General features: G+C 34.8%; 1 protein-coding gene and 1 long non-coding RNA gene across 47 annotated transcripts in view; one reads left to right on the forward strand and one right to left on the reverse strand.

Annotated features, from left to right (window-relative positions):
- Positions 1 to 7542, reverse strand: part of LOC143843541 (uncharacterized) — a 29865-nt gene extending 22323 nt beyond the window's left edge. The window contains exons 1-2 of the long non-coding RNA XR_013233595.1: positions 7464 to 7542; positions 6645 to 6705 (exon numbers count right to left, since the gene is read on the reverse strand). This is a non-coding gene — a long non-coding RNA (uncharacterized LOC143843541). The remainder of the gene's footprint in view (positions 1 to 6644; positions 6706 to 7463) is intronic.
- Positions 1 to 15177, forward strand: part of TCF7L2 (transcription factor 7 like 2) — a 236691-nt gene that overhangs the window by 191886 nt on the left and 29628 nt on the right. For 44 of the 46 annotated variants that reach the window (XR_013233594.1, XR_013233593.1, XM_077349796.1 and 41 more), the window contains one exon: positions 11670 to 11802. Coding sequence is in view for 44 of the 46 variants with exons in the window: in XM_077349796.1 (XP_077205911.1) it covers positions 11670 to 11802 (133 nt within the window). In the remaining 2 variants the exon portion in view is untranslated. Of the gene's footprint in view, positions 1 to 1009; positions 1918 to 11669; positions 11803 to 15177 lie in introns of those variants that run through there. The other 2 variants (XM_077349767.1, XM_077349768.1) reach the window with 2 other exon arrangements.

A 15177-nucleotide genomic window follows, 5' to 3' on the forward strand; every position in this document is an offset into this window, starting at 1 on the left:
CAGGTAACAAGTTTTGATCTGTTCTCCCAGCAAACTATTTTTATGAGTGCACTGTCCAAAGGACAGACTCTGCAATATTTACTATTATTATTACTATTATTATTATAGTTTCTCTCACCGTTCTGTTTTGGGGACAGCCTGGAAACACTTCAGTTTAAAAGATGCCCATCCTATTTGCTGCATTTTATAAGTTATTGTTGCTAAATGATTGGGAACTGTCCATCACCCGCAAGAGAACTTGCAGTTTACTTAAGAAATTGCACGTGTGACAAAAGCAGCCGCTGGAGTGTGGTGGCCGCTGTGAATAGAGGGAGGGAAGGCAATTAGTTGCTGTGTTGTTGGAGCTTTTTACTTGTCAAACTGGAGCCTCGTCGCTTTTGTTATTGCCATGTAAAGGGAAATTGCAGGGTTTTGTTTTGGTATTAAGGGCCTTAACGGTTGCTGGCTGACACTTTGTGCAAAGGCCAGATAACTATGGAAAAGGATGGTGATAAGAAAAACAAACAGAATTTTCTCTCTCAGTTTTAACTTTCGGCAACTCTTTCCAAATTATTATAATTTTATATTTTATATATATAGTGAATCAATCTGTATAACCTATAAGAAAGATGCAACATGAGTTATGAAGGGCCGTGTAATGTCTCATGTCAAAAGTTTGGTTTTATTTTTTTTTTAAATTAGTGCAAGTTGTAATACTACATGCAGTAGTGCAAACATTTGGGATGGGTCTTCATGCATTGTCTTGAAGTATTTGTAATTGATTTTTTGTTAGTGTAGGTTTTAGGTTAGCATAGGAACTTTTTGCTCTCATAGGATTCACTTGGTTATCAGACTGATGATGATTTTGTAAGCAAAACTGTTTATTGTTAGCTTTCCCTCATATTTAACCATCTTACAAGTGGTTTTTATGTATGTATATAATTGCTATTTTGAGCAGCAGGTACTGTAGATTTGCACACATTCCACTGCTAAAAAGAGAGAATTTCCCTTGTAATTTTTATGTCATAAGTCAATACCTCTTAGGAAAAAATAGCTAATATTGGTAACTTAGAAGATGAGGGGAGAACGTCAGTGTTTATGTATTAAGCTTTCTTTGTATTGCTTTTATGTAAAGCAATTGATAGAAAACAAGGAGTTTGATTTTTAATACTGTAGCAAGTTGAGCCAGAGGAGAATGCTCTAATGAAAAAGACCTACTAAATACCATTTTTGTGTCAGTGACAAGAAAACCAACTTCTTCTTGAAGCTCTTCCCCTAAGAAAATTGTTTGGTGGGCTCTGACAATATTGCAGTGACTGCTTGCTACACTTAGGTACTTACGCTCCCTCATGGCTATCCATTTTTGCCTCACGACGCTTAATGTTACCTGTACTATCTGAGTTGTAGTAGTGCTGTCATTGATTTCCAAGGTAACTGCCTTTTTGCTATCCATAGCAGAAACACACAGGGGGAGGGGGGGGGGCAGCAGCAAGAGAATTTGTGTATTAGAAAACAGAAGAGATTATTGTAAGTTTTGATATCCATAGCAGTCTCTTATAAAATAAGAAGATGCTGCTCTCAGCCAACGTCCGATGTCACAATGGATCTTGAGCATTCAGAAAACGCCAGGCCTCAAAACTGGGAACATCTTGATCTTTTAGGACTGTACTTTAAATGAAAACACGGGTGGAAGATGGGAGGGAGAGAGAAAGTAAAAAGCTGCAAGAGAAATAATACAAAGCCAGTACAATTGGCATCTAGACAGTGAAGAAAAAAAGTTTTTTGAAGATTAAGAGTGGGAAAGAAAAAACTGCTATGTACCCAAGGGATGCAATTTTAGTGGGAATGGAAGATTTGAATGGTAAAGGAGGAGCACTTGCCTCTGGATTCTCTCTATTGCAGCAGTTTGGCTGTTGGCATCTCAATTTGAATTGCTGGGTGAGTAGCATTGGTGTGGGTGTGTTGTGTGCATGTATGTGGATATGAGTATCTATGCATGCTTTTCAGTCTTGACCATTGAACTGCTTGTGCAGTTTGTTTTTTATTTGGGTCTGTGGAAATAGTTTTCTTAAAGATGAAGATAAAATGGTCAATTCAAGTTGTGACCCTTGTTTGATACTTTAAAAAAATACTGTGAGAGTCAGTATGGGGGAGGGGTATAGAATGTCATTGACAGTTTTTAACATACTATATTAGTTACAAAACAACACAAAGCATGGCTGTTCACATTGCAACCCATGGAAGAATTTTTAAAGATGCTTGCAGGGGATTATTTCCCTTCACTTTCCTTGTTTTTTTATTTCCTTTTTTGTAGAGCGCTGACTTAAGGAAGAGGCTATGTATAGCTCAGTGCATTGCCTTTTAAATTAAAGATGCTGAATATGAATTGCTAACAAAAGAAAGTTTGGTATGTCTTCATATGTAGATTTTATAGCAATATGAACTATCATAGGTACACATACACACATTCCTTCTTAAATATATATTTCAGAGGATTTTTAAAAAACTGATAATTTATTTTTAGGTAACATTCCTAAACAATTTCTACTTAAGGAATAAAGACTTGTTTTAGTGTAGTGACTGAGTTAATAACATTTGTAGTTCATATCCTCAATTTTAACAATTATGTCCTAAAATATTACTGTTGCAGTAATTTAATTCTATAGAGTTTTCTCCACATCCCTTTTTTCTTTAATCTTTTTTTTTCTATAGCAATTTTTGTGTAAATTTGTTTGAGGCCATTATTTGAATTTATATGTTGAGGGTGCCGCGTGCAAATAAATCAGAGTCGGTGGGGAAAAAGTAAATTGTTATAACCATGTTTCACAAACTCTAAAAGAAGAGCAGGTAACTTTTTACACAGTAATTGTATGTATTCTAAAGATTTTGGTTACTAAGGGGTTCTTTTTTTCTTCTTTATGAACATATAATCCTAAATGTGTATAAGAGGGAACATGCTATAAGATTCTAGTTTGAAAAACACTTCCTCTAACAACGTAATTTGTGATTTAGTAATTACTGAGTTAGCTACTGCTTAGGTTTCGGCCTCATTGTATGCGATTGTTCCAATGTTACCAAAATTTGTTGTCAAGCTAAGCCATAGAATTTATATTTTTTTAATTTGTCCATAATCATCCAGCCATTAATTTTTAATGACTTTTATTGTTGTTTTAAGATCTAATACTATTAGGAATGTGTAGATAATGTATTATTTCACTGGTATTGGTTAGAACTATAGCACCCCTTAGGCTGATTACGTGGTAATTTTAAAATAGGACATTTTACATGTAATCTTAGGGAAGGTTATATATTGAATCTGAAGTTTAAAACACTATCATTCTGAAGTCAGTTCTTTAAAAATACACATAAATTGTAATAGTACTGGTCCTCTTCATTTATTTTAAAAAATACCAAACAATCTTACACACTAATGTAGTTATATGTTTTAGGATATTAATCTGCTGGCCTGTTTTCCCTGTCCCCAACAATGTTCTGGTAGCATTATTTTGTGTACCCATGACCAAACACTCCAACATGTACTTTTGGTTACCACTTTTAAAGACTATTTCTTAACTATAAATATTTCCTTGCCTTTCAGGCATACTCTTACACATTATACTCTCTGTTTAAACTGGATTACATTTGGATATATCATATGCTTTTAACTATCCAACTGTGTACATGCACAACATAAAGCGTAAAGCTAAATAAAAATAATACTTTTTGTGGTCCCCATCATCTACTTATAAGGGCATAATCCATTTTGTCATTATAAATTTCCATGCTGATAAAAGAAGGCTGTTTGCGTATACCAAAACTGATTGACCAAGCTAAATAGGAATTATATTAGTTTCTCCTGATGATGAAGTTAGAAAATCTTTGTTTAAGGAACTTTCAGTTTCTGAAGACTAATTGGCTGATGTTGATTGTGCCAAGCCCTGTCATCTAAGCCATTATATCTCAGAAATCTAGAAAACCATATTCCATGTACATTTTAATATTAAGAATTGAAATTGGAATTGTCTTTGTTGCTGTTTCTAAAAGATATCTGTCTATTAATTAGAAAGAATATTAAAAGATAAGGAATCAAGTTACTTTACAAATATGCTCTAAGTTATAATAAACATTTCTTTGTGGTGCTATATGCAGAATTCTTTCACAAAAGAACACTAATGACCACCTCATTACTTCAGCTATAATCCAATCCTAGGCATGTTTACCTAAAAGTAAATCCACCTAAATTCTCTCATGGCAGGTGTTCTTATGATTGCAGCCTTAATATGTATTCCTTTTATTAAGTGGAAATTATTAATTAAGTGGGAATGACTTGTGATATCAATAGTTATTTTTGCGCATCTTATATAGGCAAAGAGTACATAAAATGTCAGTAGGAGTGTATGAGAGGACATAGGATCTCTGTGGACATTTCCCCATATCTTTAGTTAAATGAGCTGTCAGCCATTTTGGAATAAGAAACTGGCCTTGTTTTATTTGAGTAGTTAATTATTGGCTTTTTCTATGGCAGATAGGCCCTTTTGGTTGGGAAATAATCTTTGAAAGAAAAGCAGAAGGGAAGTACCCCTCCTTAAAGTGATATATGTGTGTGTGTTGGGTAAAAAAAAAAAAAAACTCTAGCTAGGGGGGTATTGTCCTTACACATGGTTGTCAGTGTTCTGTCATTTTTGTGAAGGAAGTAAATGAACCTTTTTGTAGTATAGGAAAGCCATGGCTATCAATAGTAGAGGCCTTGTCCTCAGTTACAATGTGGAGTGAGCTTATGGCAAGACCTTAGGCAGAAATAAGCTATATTAAACTTTTAAAGGGTTCTGAGCACTGTATCGTTGATAATGGGTTGAGTAATAGTAGATTTTTTGGAGAAAATGCTTAGTCAGATGTGAATGCATCTTTCATTTCTGTAAATTGCACATTGGGTAGATAAACAGAATCTGCTTTAACTATCTAGTTCGACTTTGGTTTGTTCATATATCCAAGTTTAAATTAGTGAAAAATGTGGGTTTTTTAAAACCCTATAAATATAGCTATTAAAATTCAGAACACTCTGAGATTGTATACGGGGGAAGGAATCACAGTTCCCTTAATTTGGGATTCCCGGCAATTAAGATAGATTGTGAGACTGATGTAGCTAATTACATGTAGCTGATGTTCTATAATAAGTAACAATCCTTTAAATTATGGGGTACATAGTTGTACAGCCTGCATTTTGCAGTCCCTATGATTGGGCTTCTATCTCATTTTTGTTTTCCAGATTTTAGAATTAGTTTGTTAGCCTAAATACATTTTTTAAATATTCTTTATTAATCTATTCTCTGACTGAAATGTTTCATACTTGACAATAAATTTGATAAATGTTTACATTAACTTCTAATAATATTTTAATATTAATATATCACTAGCTGTCATAATTATGTTTTAACAAGAAGATCTTGAAAATGTATATATTCCAGTTTTTAATGTAAATTACAAAAGACATTCTGGAGTCATGCCTGGAGGGGCTTAGTAATTCAAAATTACAATAACATTTCTGCAACATCCCATGAAGTAGCAGGTCTTTGGTATGAATTTTTGCCCCCTGTAGTACACTAAGTTCACAAAAGCAGTTTAAGTTTCAGGTCCAATTTTTATTCTTCAGTAAGAGACCATTAGGGTGCATGGAAGAAATGAGATAGCATAAAAGAGACAGGTAAAGCTGTTATTCAGTCCCCATCCCCCCGTCCAGTATTTGGTGATTTAAGAGGTATTAAATCAGATTGTGAGCTTCAAGTTCTCTTTGGTTATTCTTTGCAAGAGCAAAAATAGGACTATATAGGCCTAGAAGAGAAACTTTTCAATAGAATCAGTCTTTCCCTTGCCATAATCCAAAATATAAACAGTGTAGTGTAATGGATGTTCAGGATGAAGATGTCAGTCGACCTCTATGTCTCTTGCAGGTTAACAGACCTTTTGGTTTAAATAAACCTGAAAGGTGAGGAATTAATTCTCCAGGTTGTAGACCCACCAACTGAGCCATGATTATTATCAACTTGTACATTTACTTATGAGTATTATCATCTTGTACATTTATTTATGCTAACAAAGTCTCCCAGCATATATCCTAGGAATTACTTCAAAACATGTTCTTTCAAATATAGTTCAGCTTAAATTCCTAATAGGAATACCTTATCTATGGTTTATGTTGTCTTTGTGTATACATGTGCTAAACCATTTCTAATTCCTGTTTGGTGACTTCATTGCTGATTCCATGAGTGCAATTTAATCTCTTTTGCTTGAGGCTGTGCATTCAAGAAAAAAGCAAACTTTTTCTATTGTTTGTATTTTTTGTTCAGTAACTGTTTAAAACCAACTTCTTATTTCTATTTTACTATTTTGCATTTTTATACCTAGTGAATCTAAAATGTGTGTACCAGAGTAACTTACATAAAAACCTACTGTAGTAGCCATTAACACAATGGGGGGGGGGGGGAGAGAGAGAACCTACTGTTTTTGGAGAAGTTCAATTTTCCTCAGAATGGTTATTAGCCAGTATTATAAAATAAGGACGAACAAAGTAAGAGGAAAATATACTCTAGGAGACAATCATGCATCCGCGAGAGGGAATGGACTAAGATGACCTAATAGGCCTTTTAAATCTAATTTCTGTGACTTACCTTTTATAGTCTTGGATACTGCTCGAGACTGCTCTTCTTACAGAGGCAAAACCCCTATTTACTTCAAAGAGAAAAGCAAATGCAGGATTAATCTTCTCATCACTCACATTACTAATAGTCTCCTCCTGTGCTTTTTCTCCTCAAGAAAGCTTATTTAATATAATAATTCCATAATTCTACTTTTAAAGCCAACCTTGTTTATTACACAACCAGAAGGGCTTCCAAAATTGTTTGCGTATTTCTCATGCACATTATTGGTTATGTTTAAACTGAGCATAGACGTCTTTGCCCACCCTTCCTTCAGCAGATATGCCTTTATATTAACAACAAAAACTTAATTGAAACTTCAAAGAGAGAGTTTGATAATTTAATACAGATTGGTTAATTTTAATTATGCATAATGATATTTTACTACCACTTCACATAGATTTTAACATTGGCAGTAACACAACACTTGAAGCAATATAGGATTCTAACCAAAAACCTGATACTTGAATTCAGATGTAGAGGAAATATAAGGCGAATAAAGTAAATAAGGGACAAATGAGTATTTAATAGAAAGGGGGGAATAAATAGACCATGGCAATAGAAGAGGGGGGAATAAATAGACCATGGAGGCAGCCATTGGAGCTATGGAGTTTCACAAAGAGTGTTACTAAAAGTATGAGATCATTAGAGGAGTCAGCAAGAACACATTTTTGCCAGTGACAAGACAATGTAGTTCCTGGTTTGGGAAATGGCATGGCAAAACTCAGAATAGCTCGAGAGCAAAAAGGAAACAAAGGAGTAATCTCATCTGCAGAATAGTTGGTTCATTACCTGCTAACAATCCAGAAGTTTCAGCATTCTTTTAATGAAGATTTGCACTGGTGTCTGAAGTCATGTCACAATGTTATTGTTTCTGATATGCTGGCAGGAAGGTCAGTGTGCTCATCTTATTTAACTGAACAGGGAGATGATATTTTTATAGTTCATTATTGGATATGCTGGTGTTTGTTTGTTTGTTTGTTTGTTTAAGTTCAAAGCTGGTAGGGGGCCCAGATGTGTCAATGAGGCAAGTGTTGAATTCTCTCCATGTGCTGATTTGCTAATCTAAATCACTCTCATCTCCTGCTGTTATTTGCCATTCTCTAGTACAAACAACAGCTTCTGGGAAAAGATTTAGATTGCGGTACAGGGAGAAAGATCTCCAATCATGGATGTACTGTAAGCTTTCTATCATAAGCAGTATCTTCGGGCACTTCTTGAATGAAACAGAACTATATTACCCAAGATAAAGATCCACAAGATCAACTTCACACTGTTTCTTTAGTAATCATTTATTTGTGCATAGCTTTTCTCGTACTATTTTACTGTGATCATTCAGAACACATTGGAAGGTGGCATCACAGTTCTCTCTAATATCCAAGCCATCTTGTTACACAGTTGAACCAGTTGTTTCAACTGTGAATTTCTTGGAATAATAATGGATCAACATAACAGAGTTTACAACACTGGATTATCTTTCCTGGTTTCTCCAGACAAAAAAAATTGGTAGGACATTCCTTGTGAATTATTTTGATTGGTAAAAACAAAGAACCTGTCTCCATGTTGTTACCCATGGCAGTCATGGGTGTCATTGAAAGAAAGTGTGATCTGCGGTAGGGAGGGGTACTTGAATATACTCTAGGTTCAAATAAACCAGGAGATTCCAGGAGTGATGAAAATTTGCGTCCTACTGCTGGATTACCTTGTTAAATGAAGGACTACTTTCATTTAATGAAGGACTTATCTGGACTACCTTGTTAAATGAAGCTCGAAGAAGGATAAAGGGACCATGGGAGGTAGAGAGATGGGGATATACTGTACTGAATATATATCTATTTCTTTTCTTTTTGTATACTCTTATTAAAAAAATAATAATACATTTAAATAAAAGAAAATTTATATCCTAGAATATCATGAACGTTTTGGACTTGGGACACCCAGCTCCCCGCGGGAGACATAGGAAGCTGATCTGCCAAACAGCTGTTTGATGTCTCCCTCACTTTAAATTTTAAAGGACCATTATTTTCTATGATAAGACCTGGCCTCCAGAATCAGAACCCTTGTCTCTCTAGAGTCCACATGAAATAATGGCTTAACTATTCACTGTGGGTTATCACACAAGTCTACCCAATCATCTTTTAGATAGTATCTCCAGTTTCTTGAAATATTCTGTAGGGGTAGACCTGGCCTTCGATTTTTGAGACAAGGACTTCACATAGAAAACAATGGACCTTAAGAATTTTAGGAGAGGAAGACCACCAAACAAATGCATGCTGTCCTAGAGTGGGTAAATCGAGTGTATGGCTATGATGGTCCTGAATTTTCAGAATTTTACAAAAATCCCAAAATTAAAAAAAGTCCTGGAAATATAAGATAACAAAAAAGCATGACCTCCACAAATCTGAATCCTAATCTAATTTTTTTGGATGTGCACATCTGTGGTCAGTGGACTAGAGAAGCAGTGTAGTATGCTTACAATGCATACAATACAACGCTTTCTGAGTTGTCTGGAGCATAAAAGCTTCACAATTGCTTATATTCTCAATACCTTATACTATAATTTCTGTAAGCCTCTCTAGAATAAGGGGACAAGCAGAAATCCATAAATGCATTTTAACAATGTTTGTTGAAGAGGAACTGTTAATTCTAAAAGATTAACAACTTATTATAGTTTTATTTTTCTTACGATATTTTGGAGTCTCATGGATGAAATTGATTTCATCAATTGAAACACATTGACACATACACATCTTCCTTGAAGTACAGTAACTTTCTTTGTTCCCTTGTTCTTAACAAGACACAATGGTAGCAATCCTGTACACACTTACCTGGAGTAAGATCCAATTAATGGTAGTAGTTACTTCTAAATAAATGTGCACTGATTTTCACAACAACTTGTATTTATCCTGTTTACAGATGAGAGGGGAAAGATGAAGAGAGACTTCACTGAGGCCATTTAGTGATTCATTGTCAGAATTTTAACTGGGTTTCCCCGGTATATTACAACCTTATCCTTCTGCTCTATGTTTCTCCTATTGTAAATCATGAAAACATAGATTTCTAAAAATGGTTAGTATAAAAAGGCCATGAATTGAAAAGAGAGAAACACATATGCCCCCCCCCCCCAGAAAAATACAAGCTTACTGGTATGTTCTGAAATATTTATCCCTTTCTAGGCTTGCTGTTGTTCTTCTTGAATGAGGATAATAGTGAACACACTGACATCTCCTGGACTGAGGTGGCGCTCAGGGGCACCACTGCTCTATCCCGGATTCTTTTAATGTGATTCCTTTTACTTGATGTTAATGCAAATTGTTCTTTACTTAAAGTAATAAAAGGGAATGAAGACACATTCTAAAATGAAACTTGACTCTAATCCATTCGTCATCTAATACTAGCCTCTTTATCTTTGTTGCTACCTAATCTGGTTAAATGTCCCTGTTGTAGGATTTTAGTGTAAATCCTCTATAGGGAATAAGGGAGGGGGGTTGCAATTGGATTACTTGCAGTAAATGGTTCAGCAGTTTGCTTGTTTCAGCTTAATTTTTTTCTTAGTTAACCTGTGAAGAGACTTTTTTCATTTCCCTTCTCTCTCACTTTTATGATAAATTTCCATGGAACTGTAATATCAAAACTTCATATTTGCATCTTTTCCAGAGAGTGTAATAGTTTCAGAATAGGGTTATTTTCCCTCACATTTTATACAATTGTTTTGATTTTTTTAAATCATTGTCCATTTGATGATATGTGCTATTTATTTGACTTGACAATTTATCAAGTATTTCACAGTATTTAGCAGCAACTTTCTGTTCCTTTAAGTGTAATGGCCTAATAGTGCAGGGTTGCATTGTAACAGTAGAGTCCTAAGAGACTTCAGTGGATTTAGAATGGTGTAACTGATTAGGATTGCACTTCAAGTACACAAAAATTATTTAGTCCAACCTTCAAGCCCTATGTCAAGATTTCTGATGCAGTTAGCTCTGTCATAAAGAGGATGAATGCATGGTATTTCCTATTTTAAAAGCACTAAGGCTATGTGCATACATATAATGACCTGAACACAGGGCACAAGAGGAACAGTTTGCTGCCCCTTGTGGCATTGAAATTTTAATTGTCAGGCCTCATCATTTACTTTTAAAAGGGGCTCTTTGTCTTTAAAATAACAAAGGCAGAGCTGATATGAATAAAAATGTTTTACCAGATATAGCAGATTTGATCTAGCTTCTACACCCTGCAAATAATAAATGTTTTTAACTTCTAACACATGGGTCTCACCAGTGACCAGATCTGCGTGTCCTGAAATGAACTCTGTAGCACTCATAGCTGATTGTGGGTGAGGTTTGTGTGCCAGCAGTTTATATTTTCCATTGTGGAAATTACATATAGGCAAAAGTGATCTTGGTGTATCTTACCCCTGATAACAGTCAATGCTTAGTTGCCCTTAGAGTTGCTACTTTCGTGTTGTTATAGCCCATTGCATTGCCCCAATAGAAGCAACATGCCTTCAGCTGATCACAAATTTTTCTTTTTAAAAAATCAAACTTGATTTCATAGGGTCAGGTTTTTCTCAAGTGTTGGGTGAGAAAATAGGTAATAGGATCAGATGTAGGTAATAAAAATCTTCTGGGTGAATCAAAAGATGGCTGATAATAAAGTTTGAGTCCAGTGGCACCTTTAAGAGCAACAAAATATTATTCAATATATAACCTTTCATGGGCAATGCACTTCTTCAGTACTTCAGGAAAGCTTCACTTGCTGGCCTGGGAATGTAAACCCAATTGTGGTCCTTAATAAAAATATAATTGTTTAGAGTTCCTAATGTACATCAGAGTTTTAGGATAAAAATAAACTAACTAAAGATAAGATTTGATGAGAAATCATACTGGGAGTATTTTTGTCATTGTGGGGATTACATTTCTAAAATACCTAGATCTGTGTTGAGTAGCTTTGTTAATGCAGCATATTTACCACACTTTCTTTTTTCTTTTCTTTTCACAGTCTAACAAAGTCCCAGTTGTGCAGCACCCACACCATGTACATCCTCTTACGCCGCTTATTACATACAGCAATGAACACTTCACACCGGGAAATCCTCCTCCACATTTACCAGCCGACGTAGATCCAAAAACAGGTAGGTTGAAAGGATCATTGGAGAGAGATGTTGGAGAAGGTGGGAAGGAAATTTCCTAAAACATCATGTAGCTGTATCAGCTGAGAAGAGTATTTGTTTAGAAGCAAACATAGTTAAATACAATCAGCATTTTTGTTATGTCACAACCTTTTTGATGGGATACTGTATTAAGGACCTAAATTCTATTTTAGTAATAATAGCTAACTACAGTATAGTGCCATTTCTAACATTCATGACTACTATTGGCAGTTGAATATATTGACTAAAAAAATCAACTGTAAATAAAAGCTTGTAGTAAATAGTGTTACTTTTCATGGTTGGTAGGGCATGAAGAAGATTATGATACTGAGTAGATACTGTTCTGAAGATCAGTTCCTGGTGGAATATTTTGATTATTTGTGTTAATTAAATACTTTTTCTGTCTCAATTTGACATGGAGATTATACTATGTTTTGAAAGCTAGAGCATCTCAATTTGGTGACCATTACTTGATGAATAAGGGTTTTGCTTATACAATCTTCCAGTTAATCTGTACAAATGAGTCTGCCCTAATATATTGCATGTGAGTGATTACACTGTGTTTTAGGTATTCATAATTCTATTTTTTTAATTTAAAAAGTCAAATAAAATCTATGTACATTTCATAGGTAATGTTTTTAAGAGTTCATTCTAGATTTGTATGCCCTATGTGTTATAGCCAATGATTAATATCTATGATCTTTTATCACACATTAATGATCTTTTTAATGTCCACTTAATGGGATTGGATGCCATCTCGTAATTTTTAACCAGTCTGCTACATTCTCGAAACTTTTATTCCAGTCTAAAGCGTACTCATTATGCAAACAAAGCACTGTAAACCATGTTTATTGATGTTAAAGACCAGACTTTGTTGCTAACCATATCATATACCATGTAGGTATATGTATACATATAAATACAACTCTTCTTAGCATGTTGCCCTAGATAATAAAATAGTCTCAATCTTTGTTCTTCAGACTGTACAGAGTCCTCAGAGGGCTTTTATTTGTTAGTTCAAATCCCTGCAAGTTAAGTAAGAAGTAAATTTGAAACTATGAATACATGTCAGCGCTTGTCAAAGAATTGCCCTAGTTGAGATTAACATATGTAGATAATGTATCTAAGCTTCAACCCATGAATGAATGAACTGGCATCCCCCCCAATGCCATATTTGGGCTTCTTTTAGGTTGTATGTAATGCTAACTTTGCATAGTCTTTAGGTATTGCAACTGCATGGCATTGGCAGTACAGTCTAACACCCATTTAAATAATGGTAGTTCAGGGAATAGTTTTTAAACGGTTATCGTAAAACATATGATTAGCGTTTCTAGACTGTTTACTTTTCTTCCGTGAGCATTCTTTCAAGTGTGCAAACAGCCAACTGTATGGCTAAAGCTCAGTTAATCTGTTTGGATTTTGTAATGGAGAAAAAGCTGTGTCTGCCTGAAAATGTCACACAGGGAGATTTAATTTAGAGATTAAAAATAGTTTTTTCAGCTGCAAATACAGTGCCTCTTCATTTGAATACTCCCTGTTCTTAATTCTGCTCTTGCTATAGTAATAGGAGTTTGGTTCTCTTGATGACCCAACCCTGTAATACTTACTTGAGAAAGTTCAGGGCATAAATATTGTAAAATGTAATCTGTAAACTGGAATGGTATGAAGTCCCAAGATACCTTATTGGAACAATGCCAAATGAAATGTTTCAAAGATTCCACCTTTTTTGTCTTTGAAAATACAGAATATTATTTTCTCAAAAGGCAGTAGAGAGGCATTATAAATACCCAAACACAACAATTCTGTGTTAATAGTTTATTAATCAATTTAATATGTGGATTTTATTACATTTATATCCTACTTTTCTTCTGTCATGGAAGTCTAGGTGGCCTACATGGTTTAGATGCCCACTATGCCATGGAAGCTTGCTGGCTGACCTTGGGCCAGACATACACTGTCAGCCTAACCTACCTCGTAGAGTTGTTGTGAACCTAAATAGGATTTTGGGAGAATCATGTATACCGCTTTGAATTCCCATTGGAAATAAAGTGGGATATAATGAAGTAAATTAATAAACTCACTGGATGGTCTTGATCCAGCTGTACTTTCTCTCAATTGAATGTACCTCACAGGGTTGTTGTGAAAATAAAATTGGAAGAAAAAATGATGATGTAAGCTGCTTTGGCTCTCCATTATGGAGGAAATCTGGGAATAAATGTAATACATAGGTCTCCCTAGAGGTGACCCAACCAGTCCCTAATCAGAACAGTACAGCCTTATCTTCAGCAAAGTTGCTGCACTACACAACTCTTGACCAATACTATTTCACGCATATTAAAGCTCATAAAATCAAGAACAGCAAATATGCCATGGCATTTTTGTAAGACAACAAATAAAATAATTAAAGTTACAAAGCCTGTAAGAGCAACCCAAACTGGTTCTAGAGGCAAGTACTATTGCTTAATAAACCAGGAAGACACATTTAAGAGATCAGGGTTTGTTCAAGTATATACCAAAAAAGGTGACATTTTAATGTGACAAACAGGCATTTCAAAATGCATGTATGCTAATTAGAAAGCTAGGAATCACTGCATTGACTGTATGCTCATTAGCAGGCTCAGGTCTGTTGGGTACTATGCAAAACATTTCACAGTGAAAAGTAAAACTGAGAGGTATCAGTATTCACTGTTCTAACATATTAAGGTCTCTCACATTACTGTCACCAATTTAACCTGGTATCATATGTCATCTTGATTAAGTGATAGAATGCAGAATCATATGCAAATTCATCCTTCCTCCAATTACTTTAACCATTTTCTAAGCATTTATATAGTTACTGATGATAGCCAAGTGACCCAAAATAACTAGTATGTCAACCTGTTTGGCATTACCCACAGCTAAGTATGAGACAGATATAACGTTGACCATGCTTTAAGTGAAATATTCATGTACTCCAATGTCTCACTCACATTTTAAAATATGTTTTCGGTAAGGAGCATTATATTTGCTCAGATCTTTGTCTCTCAGGACACCTTTTCTCTTCTTAACTTGTGAAAGTTGATAATAGTCCATATTACTTAAATGAGTCACTCCACCCTGGAATATGTTTCTCAATCTTTATTTTGATCCAGTGTCTCGAATTCCATTTTTTGCTCCATCAAGATATTAGTGTATAAATAAACCAAAATTAAAAATTAAAGTAGCTGGATAAAATGTATCTTACATAAGCTTAATAACCTTACAGAAACAAGATAACACCCAGCCATACAATGGTTTATTTTAGAAAGTAGTTTCCAGTGACCCAAAGGTGGCCGCACAAGGAGATGACACATATGATCGTACAAAATGAAAGTGGGG

The sequence above is a fragment of the Paroedura picta genome, chromosome 8 (assembly GCF_049243985.1).
Source record: "Paroedura picta isolate Pp20150507F chromosome 8, Ppicta_v3.0, whole genome shotgun sequence".
Taxonomy (NCBI): domain Eukaryota; kingdom Metazoa; phylum Chordata; class Lepidosauria; order Squamata; family Gekkonidae; genus Paroedura; species Paroedura picta.